Source organism: Zootoca vivipara, chromosome 16 (assembly GCF_965207765.1).
Source record: "Zootoca vivipara chromosome 16, rZooViv2.hap1.1, whole genome shotgun sequence".
Classification (NCBI taxonomy): Eukaryota; Metazoa; Chordata; class Lepidosauria; order Squamata; family Lacertidae; genus Zootoca; species Zootoca vivipara.
The window spans coordinates 21,066,538-21,081,182 of NC_142599.1; the positions used below are offsets into that span (position 1 = coordinate 21,066,538).

Consider the following 14,645-nt stretch of genomic DNA (forward strand, 5'->3'; position numbering starts at 1 on the left):
TCATGGATCAGGACAGAGTTGGGGGATTCACAGGGATGAGGGAGAGGGATGGGGGGGGGAATCACAGGGATAAGTCGGGGGGTGGTGAGGGGAGGGAGTGGGGGAATCACAGGGATACGTCATGGATCGGCACAGGGTAGGGGAAATCACACAAATCACACAAATAAATCACTAGGGCCAGCTAGTATTGAATAAAAAGCCGCTGGTAATAATTTTTCCTTGTCCATTCATTACAACCGGCCATGGGGGTTGGTTCTTCGGCTGCCTGACACTGACTGGGGAACTGACTTCAGTCCTGGTTTCCTAGGAGAATGTTTAGAAAAATGCTGAAGGGGTGCTGTGAAGAATTCCAGGGCAGCAAGAGCCATGCAAACCCTCCCAATCTCTTTGGATTATTGCTGTCCAAACTTTTTTTCAAAAAGGGCCAGTTTCGATGAAGTCAAGGGCTGGGAGGGCCGACCAAAGTTGTTAACCTTCTTTTAGGATTGAAGTCGAGCTTTTTAAAAGGATTTTACCCCAGGAAATGAACTGCCACAGGGGCCAGATTAAACTGACCTGTGGGCTGGATTAGGCCCCCAAAACGAATTTTGGACATGCCTGCTTTATGGAGATAATCTGTTGCTGGGGGTCGGGGGGTGGGATGATATTTGTCAGGACTATGGTAGGAGACAAGAGGGCTAATCCCTTTCTACTGAAATTTATCCCCCACTTTGAAGCAGCTGTTTACCATTTTAAAAACCTCCCACATAAGTTTATTGTTATTACTATATTATTATTATTTGGGGGGGGATTATGCCACTTTATTGGATAAGAAGTTCTCCAAGGTGGTTTATTGGTTAAAACTACACCAGCTGTTATAGAACAGCACTCCCAGAGAATAACAGTTCAAATAATAAATCGTGTAAGATATAAATCGTTGAGAGAAAAAGATCCCCACAGCTGAACGTCGTTGCCTTTCTAGAAGCCACCTGAATTGGCTTTCTAAAAAGACTGCAGAGCAAGCTGAAAGGCAAGCCAGAAGTTAGGGTTAAAAGGTACACGAGGGCAAGACACTGAGAAAGCCAGAAGTCATTGTGGAAAGAAACTAGGACAGGCACCCCCAAACTGCGGCCCTCCAGATGTTTTGGCCTACAACTCCCATGATCCCTAGCTAACAGGACCAGTGGTCGGGGAAGATGGGAATTGTAGTCCAAAACATCTGGAGGGCTGAAGTTTGGGGATGCCTGAACTAGGAGGTAGCATCAAGGACAAAGGCCAAACCAGGAGGCAGGAATAAGCCAGAAGTTGGGGCTGAAGGTCAAACCAGGAGGTGGAATTCAGAAGCAAACGATGCTGCAATAAACTAGAGCTGAGGAAGACTTCTCAAAACTGCATTGCACGGGAAGCCCTCTTTATGCCCTTAGCTCAGTTGACAGATCATGAGACTCTTAATCTCAGGTTTGTGGCTTCGAGCCCCACATTGGGCAAAAGATTCCTGCATCGCAGGTGGTTTGACTAGATGACCCGCATAGCCCCCCTTCCAACTCTACAGTTCTATGATTCCATGCCACTCTTTCCTATTCAGGAGCCAGCCCACACACAGCCAAAATGTGCAGAGGCCAAAATGTGCAGTTCGGCAACTCGCCACAAGGGGCAGAGAAACCCAAACGGCCTCCTAGCAATCTAGCGATGCCTTCTGCGATCTAGCACTCTCGGATATCTACTGGCGATTTAACCAAATCCCGAGGCGCCAAGGCATATTTGCAACCCAGTTTTCCCATCCGCCCACTCCTTTGCTCCCACCCCGGGGTGACACAGAGCTCGGGGAGAGCAGGGTGGGTGAAGCAGCCGTAGGTTTTAATGAGCACACGCCCCCATGGATTTTTGGAGCGTAGCCGCAAAAAGGTTGCATGGATTGTTAAATGTTGCCAATGCAAGCTCACACTCCAAGAGATCACCCATTCCGTTATCCGCAGACACCTGCTCCTTCAAGCGCTCCAGTTCCTCCATGGTGATGTTGTTGCCACCGCACACAATGATGACGATGGATTCCAGCTCGTTGGGGAGTTTACCATCCTTTTGCAGTGTTTTGATCACCTCGCTGTAGACGGCTGCCAAGGATGCCCCGCACGCCGGCTCCACCAGCATCCTCTCGTCGTCTGCAGGCAAAAGGGTCATTTAAGTTCTCTGGATGTTGAATCATAGCATTCTAGAGCTGGGAGGGACCCTGAGATCATCGGATCCACTCCTCTGTAATGCAGGAATATGCAGCTATCCAATACAGTACGGGGATCAAACCTGCAACCTCGGCGTTGTCAGCACCATGCTCTAACCAACACTGCTGTTTCTCCTTCTTGCCTTTAAGGCAGGCATCCCCAAACTACGGCCCTCCAGATGTTTTGGACTACAATTCCCATCATCCCTGACCACTGGTCCTGTTAGCTAGAGATCATGGGAGTTGTAGGCCAAAACATCTGGAGGGCCGCAGTTGTGGGGGCCTGCTCTAAGGCATGCGTAATCAGTAAAAAAAAAAAAAGGTAAAGGCATAGCTGTCAAGTTTCCCCTTTTCTCACGAGGAAGCCTATTCAGCATAAGGGAATTTCCCTTTAAAAAAGGGGAGAACTTGACAGCTATGGGTAAAGGACCCTTGACAGTTAAGTCCAGTCGTGAACAATTCTGGGGTTGTGGCGCTCATCTTGCTTTACTGGCCGAGGGAGCCAGTTTGTCCGCAGTCAGTTTTTCTGGGTTATGTGGCCAGCATGACTAAGCCGCTTCTGGCGAAACCAAAGCAGCACACGGAAACACCGTTTACCTTCCCGCCGGAGCGGTACCTATTTATCTACTTGCACTTTGACGTGCTTTCGAACTGCTTGGTTGGCAGGAGCTGGGGCAGAGCAACGGGAGCTCACCCCGTCGCGAGGATTCGAACCGCCGACCTTCCGATTGGCAAGCCCTAGGCTCAGTGGTTTAGACCACAGCGCCACCCGCGTAATCAGTCGTAGAAGTAACTCATGCTGTGCATTTGAAGCACAATATACCACTTGATCCTCAAAAGAGGATTGGACAAATAAGAGGATTGGACAAATCAATGACTACTAGAATTGTACAGTTGGAAGGGACACAAAGGCTCATCTCGTGGAATCCCCTGCAATGCAATACAGTTCTGCACAAATTCATAATAGCACTTGGAGCAGCAAGAGCCAATGTGGCGCCTTGTAGAGTTTATTTGACTCCAGCACCCATCAGCCCCAGCCAGTATGGCCTATGGTCAGAGAAGATGGGAACTCTAGTTCACCATATAATTGCACTGACTATCCAGACGTGGAGAACGAGTTCACAATTAGTGCATTAATACAGGATGGCTGTCCTGCGAATACATACCGAGAAACTTCGCGACGGCTGCCACTGCGTCACAGTCGTCGACAACCTGTGATATGACAGGGTGCTCTTGCGCCAGCTTCAAAGCTTCCTCTGCCACAGTAGCTGCCCCAAGCGTCGTAGCAACGCTGGACCCAGAACAGGAAAAGGAAGATCAGTGGGCTGGATTTTGCTTGTTGGATTTGGCTCAGGCGAACAATGTGTAATGACAATGAGGCCATTTTATTGATCTGTTGCATCATCATCATCATCATTATTATTATTATTATTATTATTATTATTTCATATCCTTCCGTTCTTCCCCAAGGAGCTCAACTTAAGGCGTTGTATGTGTTTTTCCCTTTCCTCCTTGAATCCCCACAACAACCCTGTGAGGCAGGTTAGGCTAACAGCCAGTGACTGGAATCACCCACTGTGCTTCATGGTCAAGTGGGGATTTGAACCCTGCTGTCTGACACACTAGCCACTGCACTGGCTCCCAGTATTGTATTGTATTGATTAATAATAATAATAATAATAATAATAATAATAATAATATATTATTTATACCCCGCCCATCTGGCTGGGTTTCCCCACCCACTCTGGGCGACTTCCAACAGAAATATTAGAATACTCTAATTTCTTAAAGATTAAAAGCTTCCCTATCAGGGCTGCCTTCAGATGTCCTCTAAAAGTCTGGTAGTTATTTTTCTTTTTGACATCTGGTGGGATGGCGTTCCACAGGGCGGGTGCCACTACCGAGAAGGCCCTCTGCCTGGTTCCCTGTAACTTGGCTTCTCACAGCGAGGGAACCGCCAGAAGGCCCTTGGCACTGGGCAGAGCGATGGAGGTGGAGACGCTCCTTCAGGTATACTGGACCGAGGCCATTTAGGGCTTTAAAGGTCAGCACCAACACTTTGAATTGTGCTCGGAAACGTACTGGGAACCAATGCAGGTCTTTCCTCTGCCCTCTGTAAGCCCTCACCAGCCTGGCTATCAGCCACCTCCTCCTTCGTCTCAGTGTTGCTGCTTATATGCTTATAGAACTCCACAGGGAGGAGGATAGGGACAAAACTAGGAGAAGGTTGGCCCTGCCTGTCATTGGCTATGGCGCCCCCTACTGTTGGGCTCCCTGCCTTCCGCCCTACCAGACCCAGTAGGCACCAGCCCACATGAGGTGTCACGCTACCAGTAGTGGCTTCTGCCCTGAGGTAAGGGGTAGTCTTTTACCCTCCTAGCCCCCCCACTAACTGTGTTGTGTGCTCACCTGGTAATTTCGGGCAGTGTCACCAGCTTCTTTTCTTCCAAGGAAGCATTCAGACTGTGGGCTCCGCGGGTCTCCATGGCGATGATGGGTACCTGGTCCCAGCCCACCTCACGGAGGCCCTGGATCACCCCACAGAGCATGCCGCCCCCTCCGACAGAGAGAACTATCGCTCCAGGTGTGGACTCGCCCATCTGCTCCTTCATCTCTGTGACCATGGTCTTGTGCCCTTCCCTGCAAAGCAGAGGGGACCCAGAACATCAAAACCAAAGGTCAGGGGTGGGAAAGAGAGAGTTGGGGGAGGGGGCGCTGACTCGTTTTTATTTGTGGGGAGGGGGAGAAATCTGGTCTGGTTTTTTCCTTTGCAGAAGTCCATTTTGGCAGGAACCCCTGCCATATTCCCTGCTTCCAGCGCACCAAGCCCCGGCTGAAATTCCGGGGCATTGTGGGGGGAAATAAAATAGCCATCGGGTGGCCAAAATGGCCGCACTTCGGTTCAGGTATTGCTTCAAAATGGCTAATCTGGTACTGAACTGGACTGAATTTCTCCACCGAAGGAGAAATTACATCACATACCAGATGAGAGGGTCATCGAACGGAGGCACGTAGGTCGAGTTACAGCATCTCTTTACCATTTCTTTGGCTGTGTTTTGGCATTCCTCCAGTGTCTAGAGGAAAGGAAGTCATGTTATTCGACTAGGATTCTAAGAAAGATTTATTGAATGATGACTGTGATTTTTAAAGGCTTCCAACGTTCGTTCTTCTGTGATAAGCCAGGGAAAGGGTTAAGGCTGATCTTCCTCCCAAACTTACCTGTTTGATGCATACCACGGCTCCCTCATCTTCCATTGCCTCCACAGTGAAAGCTGGCGTGCATTGGGGCACAAAGATGGTAGCCGGGATCCCCAACTCTCTTGCACAGTAGGCAGTTGCAAGGCCGGCATTCCCCGCTGGAAGAAAGCCCATTTGACACCACATGATGCTAGACTTCATGAGGGTTGTCCCCATTCCTCAGCCACCCAAAGGCGTACAACACCTTATGTGTGTTTGAGCAAAAAACCAGAAATATAAAGAGACACAGAGCAACTGCATTTATAATAATACTAGTGCATTTCAGCCCGTTCAATAACGAGCGCTAGAATCCTGGGGTTCGGAGAAGCGCTTGCGCAGCGCTTCTCCAAACCCTGGGACCTGTCCTTGTTGTCGGCGGCAGGGGGGCAGGAACGGAGGAGGAGAAAATGCTGCTTTCTCCTCCTCCATTCCTCTCCCGCAGCCGCCAACAGCAAGGAGACATCCCAGGGTTCGGAGAAGCGCTTGCGCAGCGCTTCTCCGAACCCTGGGACCTGTCCTTGTTGTTGGTGGCAGGGGGGCAGGAACGGAGGAGGAGAAAGCGCTGCTTTCTCCTCCTCCGTTCCTCTCCCGCAGCCGCCGACAGGAAGGACGCGGGACACAAACACCTACCTCGCCGCCGCTGCTTCGCGGCCTCCCGCCGCTCCTCTCACGGGCCAGGGAGGGTTGTGAGGGGGAGGCCTCCGCCGGCCTCCACCCTCGCTTCCCTGACGTGCCCTGCAGTGAGGCGGTGTCCGGCCGGGAGCGGCGATTGGAGGAGGCAGAGGGGGGGAGCGCGCGTGCGTGCGTTCCAAGTCTCTGGTCCAATCCCTGTGTCCCTGGGGTACATGCGCAGTAACCCAGGGACACACGGGAAAACTTGGACGCAGAGACACAGGGACTTTATTATATAGGATGAAGTCGGTCATGTCCATTAATTTCAACGGGGCTCTGAGGAGTATGACCAATTCTGGATATAATCTAGGGTGTCCTGCCTAAGGCCATCTAATTTGTGGGAGAGGAGAAATCTGAACTGGGGACTTTCTGATTTGCAGCTCAGCCTCTAAGCCACCATGTTGTTGTTGTTGTTGATTAAATTTGTATACCACCCTATACCCGCAGGTCTCAGGGTGGTTCACAGTCTAAAATCACAACCTAAAAACACAAAATACATAATAAAAATAAGAACAACCCAATAATTCCCTGCACTGCTTCGGTTTCTCTCATTTTTCCAAACTTAAATTCAGCTCTCTCTATTTCCATGTTGGCTTGTGGAAACATTTTTTTTCAAATCCTAGCAAAAATTCACCAGCCTTTTAGTGTGATTTTTCCCCTAATGTACACATAAGAACATGAGACGAGCCTGCTGAATCAGGCTAGTAGCCCTTCCAGTCCAGCATCCTGTTCTCACATGCCCCAAAGGGAAGCTTCCACAAGCAGGATCCTCCCCAACCCTGGAACCCTGACAGTGTCCACAGAAAACCACATTACCTGAGGCAGAGACAAACTGCATGCAGTGTTTTCCGGCCCACTGTGAAAGCAGAAGAATAGGAATGTGTGAACAGGAGCCATTTTAACCCCACAACAAAAGCAACCCCACCACCCACTGTTCTTTCCAGGCAGGTTTGGACCAGATTCTGTCCTCTTGACCTCAAAATGAAACCTTTGCAGAATACTCAAAGAACAGCTCTTACTGTAAGGAATTTTTTTTCGTATGTTTGGTTGGAATCTCCTTTCTTGTAACTTGAAGCTGTTGGGGTTTGAGCCCTATCTTCTAGAGCAGGAGAGAACAAACTTGCTCCATCTTCCATGTGACAGCCCTTTAGTTATTTGGAGGTGGCTATGATATCTCCGTTTTTCCAGGCTAAACATACCTAGCTCCTACAAACATTCCTCATAAGGCTCCTAGACCCTTGATCACCCCAGTCACCCTCCTCTGCACACATTTCACCTTGTCAACATCCTTCTTAAATTGTGGCTCCCAGTACTGGACACAGTATTCCAGGTGTGGTCTGACCAAGGCAGACTAGAGTGCTGCTATTACATCCCTTGACCTGGACACTACACTTCTGTTGAATACTTCATGCCTGTTCACTGCCTGATTCAATTCTTCCCAGAAGGAGCCTTTCCCCCAAACAAAGATGGCAGCTGCCAGACTGAGCAGCAGCTTGCTTCAAGCTCGTTCCCTAAGCTGATTAAACAATATCCCTTATGTGCAATATCACTTCCCAGTAGAAGGTTCCCATTGTAGGAACACCAAAACTTGCCTTAACCTGAGCTACAGCCTCTCCTAGGGCAGTACAGGAAGCCAGCAGTAACCTTCGCCATTCTTTCTGGTCTTAAATGGGAATGCACCTTATAGTAAGCCGACAAGAGGCTCAGTGTTCCCTACACTGACTGGCAGCAGCTCTCTAGGGTTTTTAGGCAGGAGTTGCTGCCAGCCCCACCTGGACAGGCTGGGGATTGAACCGGGGGCCTTCTGCACTCAAGGCAGCTGCTCTGCCACTGAGCCACGAACCTTCCCCATATAGCTTTCTCCTTTCCTTACCGATTTGCAGAAGTTCCCTATGCCTCGTATCTTAAAGGAGCAAGTGGGTTGAGTATTTTCGAGCTTCAGGTAGACCTTGGTACCAGCCAATTTGGAGAGGGGGCCGCTGACCCGCAGCGGAGTGACCACATGGAAGGGCTTGTCGGAGGCCATTGTGGAAAGCTGAGGGTAGAATGGGGATTAGGTACAGAATAAGCACAGTGGAAGAATAAAGGGGGAAAGACTGTTTTGCTTCCTCAAAACTTCATTTTGACTCTTTCTTCATGGGTATATAGTTGAAGTCCATTGATACAGTCTCAAACAGCCATGGCTGTGAGTGCTGTGATCTTAGAATCACAGTCCCATTCTATTTAAATCAATCAGGTTTCTAGTCCTCATGCTACATATACATTCTCGAAAGTGCAGGCAGTCATGCTTGCTGATGCGGTAAGCTGTCCTGCAACTGCAATGAGGCTTCACTGCTTAACTCCTTGTCCCTCTTTGTAATTGGCTGCTAGTGTGTGAATTTAGAAACTGAAGTTTCATTATTATTTTTAAAAAAGAAAACAGGCAGGTTCCTGGGCCTCAGGGCTAAAAACATATGTTTGAAAATGTGAGTACACTAATCCTTTATTAACTTTAATAAAGTTTCTTTATTTTATTGCATTAAAAACCAGACTCTCCCTGCAAGCGAATTTTCTGCCTTTACCTGAACCTCAATTATCCAACTCTCCCAAGGATCCAAATTTTCAGTGCAAGCGCCCTATACCTTGCTTATCTGACGGCTAAAGGTGTGCATTACAATTGTCTAGCTCAGCCTAGCAGACCTCCAGTCAGACGATGAGGTGCACTTACTTGTCGAGGGTCTTAGAAGAGGCTCTGGAGCTTGGCTTGCAAAGTGGTCGGACGGCAGAGCTGGGTGCTTGCGGTGGTGTTTTGGAGGAAGCTGCTGGTGGACTCAGAGGGGGGCTCCTCCTCCTGGGGGTGGCTGCCTGGGTGATGTGCTTATCTTCACAACTCTGGTCTCATTGGGGGAACGGTGGTTTCTCTTGGTCCCACTTTATAAGCCGGTGGTCTTGGCTTGTTTGTTGGCCACTTATGGGAGGCGTGGTGCACTCCCCACAACCACTGCCCTCGCCTCTGAGGTCATCTCCCTTCCTCTCCTCCAACTAGAGATCCGACCTAATGGAAAGGAGCAGAATCATTGCTTAAAAGAATGACAGCCAGAGGGGAAATGGGGAATAGCGGGGGGGGGGGGGGACCTATTTCAGTCACTCTGATGGAGCAAACGAGGGACAGACAAGGCTAGCTGGTGGAGGAAGGAGGGAGGTGGGGGGGCAGTCTGGGGTGGCTGCTTCAGACAAAGGGCCCCTTCGTTCAAATGGTCGAAAGCAGGCTCAAACCAGGTTGGCAGGCTGGGTCTGGAATGACGACGAGGCAGCGTTAGGAGTGAGCAGTGCCAGATTTAAAAGGTAATGGGACCCCTGACCATTACGTCCAGTCATGACCGACTCTGGGGTTGCGGCACTCATCTCGCATTATTGGCTGAGGGAGCTTCTGGGTCATGTGGCCAGCATGACTAAACTGCTTCTGGCGAACCAGAGCAGCACATGGAAACACCGTTTACCTTCCCACTTGGAGGGGGAAGGTACTACTTGCACTTTGAGGTGCTTTTGAACTGCTAGGTTGGCAGGAGGTGGGACCGAGCAACGGGAGTGCACTGCGTCGCGGGGATTCGAACCACCAACCTTCTGATCGGCAAGCCCTAGGCTCACGTATAAGCTAAACAAGCTATAGCTTAGGGCCCCACTCTCTTGGGCCCCCCCAAAAAATTTAAAGGAAATAACCTGGATGTACATTTCCGAAATATAAAAAACAAATAAAATAAAACCTACATACAGCAACAGTGTTGCATGTTGTATAGGCTCCTATGATGTAGAAAATGGGCCCCGCCTGCTAGCCTGCTCCCTAAAATGTCACTGGCTTGCTCATTTCTATATATAGGGTGACTACCTTCTGTATGGACTGGTTGCATGCCAACATGTGCAAATGGCTTTAGATACCTATTAGGTCCATAAATTACCATACAGCATATATTCAACACAAAAAACAGCGACAATTTGTTGTTGACAAAGGACAGGTGGACATATAAAGGACGAGGGCCCCATTACCTTCAGTAGCTTAGGGCCTCATCATAAATCCGGGCCTGGGAGTGAAGGGCGGGGAAATACATTGACCCCAGCAGATAGCTGTGTACACACCAGGCGTTGAAAGCAAATTCCCTCACACCCAAAGGATCCTGGGCACTGTAGTTTGTGAAGGTAGGGCGTTGCAGACAATGAAAGACTTGTTGCTTCATGATGCTGGTTTGCCTGTAAAATTCGGGGTGGGGTGGGGAGGCCATGCTAGAAGCATACTATATTCATAATAGGCTGTGGTAAATAATACAGTGGTATCTCGACTTACGAACGACTCAACAACCGAATTTTTCGACTTACGAATGGGGCAAATGGCCACATGCTTACGAATTTCTCGACATCCGAACAGAAACCGTGGTGGTTTTAGATAGGGTTTTTTTGACTTACGAATTTTTAGATGGGGTTGCTTCGACTCACGAATTTTTCCGTTTCCAATGCATTCCTATGGGAAATCGCATTTCCAATAGCGCTTGTTGACTTACGAATTTTTTGACCTACGAAGGTGCCTTCGGAACGGATTAAATTAGTAAGTCGAGGCATCACAGTACTCCTATCTGCTTCATGGTAAAAAGCCTAGCTGCCTCCCATTTGAGAACTTTTTGCAGCTATGCCTGGGTTAATATCCCCAATGCACAGAGAAAGAATGGGCAGCCCAAAGCTAGGAAACTGATTTTTGTGGGTTATCAGCTGGACTATAAAAGTTCCAGGTTTTCTCTTGGCAATGGAAAAGCGGTCCTGAGCCCGTGCTGTGTTCTCAGAGCAAAATAACTGGTCCAGAATCCATGCGAATTCTGAAGTAGTTTTGCCTCTCACTGAGCCAGGCCTAGAACCACAGGCCCAGCTGTTTCCACGGCAACCAACTGCAAAGTCCTGTGAAACAGGAGATGCTTTCTCCCAAAGCTGAAGGGGAGGAAGAGAGGGACAAGCAGTTACATAACTAAGACCATGAGTAGGCAAACTAAGGCCCGGGGCCTGGATCTGGCCCAATCGCCTTCTAAATCTGGCCCACAGACAGTCCAGGAATCAGCATGTTTTTACATGAGTAGAATGTGTCCTTTTATTTAAAATGCATCTCTGGGTTATTTGTGGGGCCTGCCTGGTGTTTTTACATGAGTAGAATGTGTCCTTTTATTTAAAATGTGTCTCTGGGTTATTTGTGGGGCCTGCCTGGTGTTTTTACATGAGTAGAATGTGTGCTTTTATTTAAAATGCGTCTCTGGGCTATTTGTGGGGCATAGGAATTCGTTCATTTTTCCCCCTTCAAAATATAGTCCCGCCTCCCCACAAGGCCTGAGGGACAGTGGACTGGCCCCCTGCTGAAACAAACAAACAAATTCAGGAGTTTGCCCAGCAGTTGGGGCAAGAGTTCCAGCTCAAAGATTTAGGAGCTACTATAAAGAGTAGCTATGCCACTCTGCCATTGGCAGTTTGTTGTACAGTGTTCTCGAAGCCACCAAAATGAGTCTGACCAAACTGCGGGAGGCAGTGGAAGACAGGAGTGCCTGGTGTGCTCTGGTCCATGGGGTAACGAAGAGTCGGACACGACTAAATGACTAAACAACAACAACAACAACAACAACAACTACATAAAGAGTTACCTGGGAGTTGAAGTACAGTACAAAGAGTAAGTGATGGGAGTTTTTCTGCTAAGCCAGAAAAGAAAACTACACAACTGTTACAATGTTTTGGAACGCAAAATTGTAAAGGCGTTCAAACTCCTATGGTGACATACTTTCAAAAAACAGAGAGTAATGTGGAGTTTGAACACCAGGAGCTATGCCAGTCTGCCATTGGCAGTTTGTTGTACAGTTCACAGTGGGTCCAGACCAGATGTAAGCAATGCTGTGGGTATTCTTAGCAGGTTACTGTAGTTTCAAAGCCAACCACAGCGGAGTGTTTCGCTATTTAAAAGCAACACAGGACTTCCGTATGAGGCTGCATTTTAATTTTAATGTTTATTTAATTTTGTTCTTATGTTGTAATTTAATCAGCTGTTTTATGTCTGGTGTGAGCCCGGCCTTGGCTGGGGAGGGCGGGGTATAAATATTATTATTATTATTATTATTATTATTATTATTATTATTATTATTATTTTATTACTGTTTAAAACTGTCATCCGCTGGGGTAGAGGAGTTACTGTGAGACTTTGGAAATGATGTACAGGCAAGAAGGTCTACTACTGGAATAGTAGTAGAATTTGGATGGTCTTTGGTGGGTTGGAAATCCCAGAAACGGGTTGGTATCTGTGTCTAAATCCAAAGCGGAAGATGCTGCTCTGTCTGAATTGAGCAACAAGCTTCCCTATTTCATGCAGGTTCTTACTGATATGAATGTAGAATCCAAGCTACATGTGATAGTTTATGGTGGACAATCAGGCCTGCATTTCTATGGCAGGGCCTGGACAAAACATGTGGATATCAAATATAGACACATATTAGGGACAATGTGGAACAAGGATTAACGAAACTTGTATATTGTGTGTCAAGCCAGAACATCGCTAATGTAATGACAAAACCCAATAGCTTCGAAAGACAAAGAAATGATTGAAAAGTTGGGATTAGTGAAGCATACTGTATAAACACTTCGCACATGCTCTGATGCATGTTTTTTCTTAGAATTAAGAAGGGGTGTTGAGGTTCCTTTACTTGCTGTTCAGGAAAATCTGGTGTGTGTGCCTCCCTTATCTTGCACCTGCAGGTCTTGTGATTAGTGTTTGAAGGTGACTGCGACCTGGCAACCAGCCAAATAGGTCCCTGTGACCTGGCAACTGGCCAAGGGTGTGGTGATTCTTGGGTATATTAAGAGGGGGCTGCACATTGCCTCTCTGCTTTGCTGCAAGGAAGCTCTGCCAGATGCTGAACTCTGGGCTGTTTGTATGTTGTGAGTTGTACTTGCTTTGCATTTGATGCCTACACCTTCTACTAAGGCTCTAGTGGAAGCTTGTATATAGTGAAACTGCCTTAATGCTTTGGACCTGTCAGTAAAGGGCTGAGCTGACTGAAGAGTTGGGAGTCTGAATATCTTCTGGTGCAAAACTGCACTGCCACGAACCTACACACTTGGGGAGCTGCACACATTTGGCACATGCCATATGCCAATAGGTTTCTTGTGGACATCTGGCTGGCCAGCGTGAGGATGCAGGATGCTGGACTAGATGGGCCACAGGCCTGATCCAGCAGGACTTTTCTTACATTCTTAAGTCCCATGCTGGGAGGTGGGGCCCGGGAACAGCGTACAAACACAAGGTGGGATCTGAAACAAAATCTTGTATCCCTCCTCCCTTTCCCATTGAATCAGCTCACTGAGAACAGTTCACTAAGCCTTCTAATTGCTGGAATTTTAGCAGGTGTCAGCCAGACATATGCATATTTTGCACCTCCGTGAGGTCTGGGAACTTAAAACAGCACAGATTCTCAGAAAGCCGGATTTCCATATGGTTTCCATAATCCTGTGGAATCACATCTATGCACAGTCCTGGTAAAATCATCAAACAGCCAGTTGGGCTGTTTCCAAGGCTTGGGGCACTTTATGAATTGGTGGGGCTTCTCCGTTGTGGTATTCGGTGGTGGTGGTGGTGGTCCCAAGTTTAGGAAACTCGTTGCTAAAGTCGAAGAGGCTTTCTTTAGGTTGATGAGCAAAGGCTGTAAGTTTGATTAATTACCTGGGAGGGGGGGCAGTGTTCCCTTGAAGGTCTGAACCGACAGTACGATCACCCAGAGGCTGTTCTTAGTGCATCTAGGAGAATAAGGCAGGAGCCCCTAGAGATTCCCAGTGTCTCTGGGCTTCAGGTGTCTGTTACTGCAAAGGAGATTCCAGAATCCCTTGGGTACTGGTTGGCTGGAGGGGAAAGGTCAAACTCCAGGGATTGTGACATCCACTGATACCAAGGCAACAGAGCCAGGCACACACAGGGGAGCCTGATCAGCAACCTAGGGAGCACCTTGACCCCTCTAAGCCAGCTTTCATAGGAATATAGGAAGCTGCCTTATCCTGAATCAGACCATTGGTCCATTTTGCTCAGCATTGTCTACACTGTTTGGCAGCAGCTCTCCAGGGATTCGAGCAGGGGACATTCCCAACCCTACTGGGAGAATGGCACTGGGGATTAAACATGGGACCTTCTGCATGCAGAGCTGATACACCCCCGAGCTTATGGCCCTTTCACCTACCTAGATCATCGATCATAGAATCCAGCGGCACATAATTTTTATGAAATTATTTTACCTTAAAAAAAGGTAAAATAATTTCATAAAAATTATGTGCCGCTGGAGCGTAAAAGCGAACATACACGGCCTCAAAGTTCAGTGACCGGTCACAATGGGCAGCTGCCCAGAAACTCAAAGGCCTCCCACCTTCCCCTGGCAATGACCAGCCCTGGGATCTAGCGCTCTCAGATATTTGCTTGCGATCCAACCAAATCTAGAGGCACCAGGGCGTATGCAACCCAGTTTCCCCGTCCGCCCACTCCTCTGCTCCCACCCGACACAAAGCT

At 48.3% G+C, this 14,645-nt stretch overlaps 1 protein-coding gene across 1 annotated transcript; it reads right to left on the reverse strand.

Annotated features, from left to right (window-relative positions):
* Positions 1-1,815: 1,815 nt before the first annotated feature.
* Positions 1,816-8,130, reverse strand: LOC118075967 (L-serine dehydratase/L-threonine deaminase-like). The gene is made up of 7 exons (XM_035098404.3): positions 7,977-8,130; positions 6,920-6,959; positions 5,414-5,550; positions 5,177-5,268; positions 4,604-4,834; positions 3,361-3,485; positions 1,816-2,138 (listed from the first exon to the last, which is right to left on the reverse strand). The coding sequence occupies exons 1-7, from the start codon at positions 8,127-8,129 to the stop codon at positions 1,837-1,839; spliced, it is 1,080 nt and encodes a 359-aa protein (XP_034954295.3). The 5' UTR covers position 8,130; the 3' UTR covers positions 1,816-1,836.
* Positions 8,131-14,645: the final 6,515 nt, after the last annotated feature.